The 3,972-nt window shown below is 30.8% G+C and overlaps 1 protein-coding gene across 1 annotated transcript; it reads right to left on the bottom strand.

Annotated features, from left to right (window-relative positions):
* Window positions 1-573: 573 nt before the first annotated feature.
* Window positions 574-2,049, bottom strand: LOC132933345 (uncharacterized). The gene is made up of 2 exons (XM_060999644.1): window positions 1,993-2,049; window positions 574-1,899 (listed from the first exon to the last, which is right to left on the bottom strand). The coding sequence occupies exons 1-2, from the start codon at window positions 2,047-2,049 to the stop codon at window positions 574-576; spliced, it is 1,383 nt and encodes a 460-aa protein (XP_060855627.1).
* Between the last annotated feature and the right edge of the window lie 1,923 nt (window positions 2,050-3,972).

Genomic DNA, 3,972 nt, shown 5'->3' with positions numbered 1-3,972 from the left:
TAGATGAAAAATTAAAAAAATATTTAGGTTTCGAAAACAGTGAATTTGATTTTTCAATAGTTAGTATACTCTATTCCACCTAAGAGTGAACCGCTTTCGCGCACGCAGACTGAGCCGCCGATCATTGTTTGACCCCCCTGGTGACGGCTAGGCGTTCTGTCATTGGTCGACAGTCTTCGCCGGTCGTCGTTAGTGATCGACCGCCGTGCATACAGAGAATCATAAAAACATAGCTGTTTTCGCGATTCATTACTGTATAACACGTATTTTGAATTTTCATCATAAATCAAACTGTATTATATACAAACACATAATCATAAAATATTATAAATTAAATTGTTTTATTGCTTAAACAATAAATTTAATATAAAAGATATAATACAAATACAATTTTTTTAAGAATACGCAAGTCAATATAATACAAAAAAAAAAAAAAATTTAAAAATACACACGACAATCTAATAAAATACAAATAAAAAAAAATTTTAAAATACACACGTCAATCTAATATAATACAAATACACGTTTTTTAAGAATACGCAAGTCAATATAATATAATACAAATAAAAAAAATTAGTCAGATTCAGTGCCGAGGGAGTCGTCTGATGATGTATCTCCGGTTGTCAAAGTTACTGACTCCAACTCTGCAGACAATACGTCATCTATGACGAAGTCGATTTCCCAAAATTTATCCTCTTCTTTCTTCGTGTGACTAATAAAATTCTTCCACATGCCTGCATCCACGCGTTCGACGCCCTCAATTAATAAATTTTTTACATCGTGTAATTTATAGGTCTTATTGTTCATCCGTACGTAATTTTTAACGGATGACCAAGCCAACTCTATTGGATTGAGCTCACAGTGGTATGGAGGTAGTCTTAGTATATTACGGTTATTTTTTTTTGCCAATTCGTCAATTACGTATTTCTGGTGCTGTGGCTTGATCCTTTTCACAATTTCAAAAAGTTGTGGTATACACATAGGTCTGTCTATAACCTCACCTTTATCCTCCAACCATTTCATAATATCACCTTTCCTGGTTTGCGACGTAGGTGCTTTATCTAGCTTCACAGAATGATATGACGCATTGTCCATGATTATCACACAGTTATCTTTTAAACGAGGCAGTACACCCTCCATCCATTCGTAAAATGTCTCCCCATTAATTTCGTCATGGTAATCTCTAGTGTTCTTTTTCGATTCGAAGCACAACAATGCGCCGGGGACAAAGTCATCTTCCGAACCGATATTCAGGACAATAAGGCGTTTACCTTTTCCTGAAGGATTTACGGCACCAGTTGACAGGCCTTGTAGGAATGCGTCTCGGGGTGATTTAACTGTAGTATCGATCCATGTTTTGCTGGTACATTCACCAGCATTAACCCAGGTCTCGTCCAGGTAATATAAATGTCGACCCTCATTTCGGTATTCACGCAATTGTTCAAGAAACCGTCTACGCCAACACACAATTTCGGTTTTTTCAGTCAGTGCACTGTTTCGACTACGTTTGCTATACTTAAAATCCATTTCTTTCAAAAGCCTAAAATGATTTGTCCTCGAAATAATAGGTAAAGAGTCGTCATCGGAAACTGCTTGAAATATTTTGTCGACCGTAGGAATTTCACGTTTGAACCAGAAACTATGGATATGCCTACGAACCACATTTCTCTCAAACTCTTCAAATGTATCGCGGAAGGATGTCTTAACACGTTTTTTGCAAGGAAATATTACTTTTTTAGTGTTGTTGTATTCTGTAATTGTGGTCGAAATTGTCGTTGCTCCAATGCCCAATTCTTTAGAAAGTTCTTGCCGGATAATTCTTAAAGACTTTGTTGGATCGGAATTCATTTTTGACTTGTACGCATTGATTATAATTTGTCTCTTGCCAGAATCTACTCGCTGTAATTGTAATAAAAATTATTATGATAAAACCAGCATATTAAATAAAAAAAAATCATTCATTTTAACATTCATTGAAAGAAATTTTCTTACTTTTCCTGATGGATTTTTTTTTACTGGAGACTTGCCTACAGCTTGTTCTTGGTCCATGGTAAATATTTAATAAAAAATATATGAACAAAAAGAAAAATCACTACGGAAAATGATAGCTAAACAAATAAATGACGGTGGTAAATACAAAAGTGAACGTGTGCGCGCGAGTAGAATCAAACAAGTGGTAGTGTGTTAATACAGCTCACTACGTAGGCAGCTGCAGTTTCGTGACGGCCTCCACCAACGTTCGCGGCGGCGCCCGCCTTGTGGTGGGGATGCGCGAACAAAACGAGTTTTGGTCGGCCGAGTGGTTCACTCTCAGGTGGAATAGAGTATAGTAAACCAATAATTTATCATCCTAATTCTAATGAAAATTATATAAATATAGAACAAGATTGTAGATTTAGATTAGGTAGAAATGGTGAAATACCAATGGACACAATTTTTAAAGGAATATACACAGTAAATGAAATTGAAAATTTAATGAATTGTTACGATTTTCCTAAAATAACTCTTGAATTAATTGATGGTTTTATAAATATTTCAGCCTCAATCGGTCTATGTTTCGATGAATATTTATCAAAATGTTTAGGTATTGATTATATTGGAGATTTTATAACAAATGCAATCCCTATAAATAAAAGATGGCCTGCTTCATTCGAAGTAGCACCAGATATTTTTTATAAAATAATAGGTACAAAGAAAGTAATGATTTATACACAAGGTTTTATAAAAAATATTAAAGGTATTATTTCTACTAAAAATAGTAAAACTGAATTAAATGGAAATTATTCAATTGAGCATTTAAATATCTTATTCAATTCGATTATGAAGTTGGAAAATAATGATAATTACATTAAAATAACAACAAAAGATTATTTTTCATTTGATAAAGATTTAAATTTAAGTTTAGGAGGGATTGATACGATATATACACATTATGGAGAAAATTCATCATTAAACAATAACAACAAAATATTAGAAGTACATTGTAATATAATTGATGAATCTATTACACATGATATTGATGAACTATCTCATTATGATGAAGTTTAATTTTTATTTCAATATAATTCTAATAGTGCTTTGACTAAACCTCATAAAATGATATATAGACCAGTGAGTAAAAATCGGTTTCAAAAAATAGAAATTTATATTTTAGATTTGAAAGGTAATATTGTTAATTTTGATCAAGAATTTATTGGTGTTCTTGATCTAATAAAAAAAAAATAAATATGAAAAGTTTTTTTCAAGATAAAATATCTTGAAAAAATTAAAGTAAGGAACAATTTTTTAAAAAATTTTATCAACTATTCCTCTTTCAATATCAAACGTATACACTGAACTAGAAATTAAACAAATATAACAAATTGTTTTATCAGGTAAATTTTGACTGAAATCTATGTTTAAAATTACTGTACAGTTGGATATTGCAATTTTATTGGGGTGTCTAGTCATGTTAACAACAAAAAATGGTCTCTTTTGTCTAAATTGTAGTTTATCTAAGACATTAGTGGATTTTCTTCGTGTGATTTATAATAGGTTTTTTTATAACTCATATGATCTTCATATGATTGACAACATTTTTTATCATTAAAATCTTGATTTTGCAATTCATTAGGATATTTTTTTCCATTTACTTCAAAAGAATAATTTACAACATCACAATCATCAAAAAAACAAGCATTACTTTCTTGATTGTCTAATCTTTTTGTTTGAAAAAAAAACAACACCAAACAATGGATGTTTATTATTTCGATAGTTATTTGTTAAATCGAATCTTATCTTTTTTCCAGTAAGATTTCTTACTTCAATACATTGCCATTTTTTAAAAGCTAAAATACATGGATTCTTAATTATTTCATCAACTATTTGAATTTTTGTTATTTCATCATATTCTATTGTTTGCATTTGAACTTTTAATTCTAAAATATTAATTTTACCTTGTTTGGCTTTAATATTTTTTGTCTCTGCTGTAGC

The sequence above is a fragment of the Metopolophium dirhodum genome, chromosome 1 (assembly GCF_019925205.1).
Source record: "Metopolophium dirhodum isolate CAU chromosome 1, ASM1992520v1, whole genome shotgun sequence".
NCBI classification, from domain to species: domain Eukaryota; kingdom Metazoa; phylum Arthropoda; class Insecta; order Hemiptera; family Aphididae; genus Metopolophium; species Metopolophium dirhodum.
The sequence above is the reverse complement of the archived record's forward strand: the minus strand, read 5'-3'. Positions and strand labels throughout refer to the sequence as shown.

Bases quoted from the DNA above. Each gene is read 5' to 3' on its own strand.
- LOC132933345 (XM_060999644.1), bottom strand. From the start codon at position 2,049: ATGGACCAAGAACAAGCTGTAGGCAAGTCTCCAGTAAAAAAAAATCCA. The intron at 1,900-1,992 runs GTAAGAAAATTT...TTACAATTACAG, and splicing joins AAAAAAATCCATCAGGAAAA to CGAGTAGATTCTGGCAAGAG.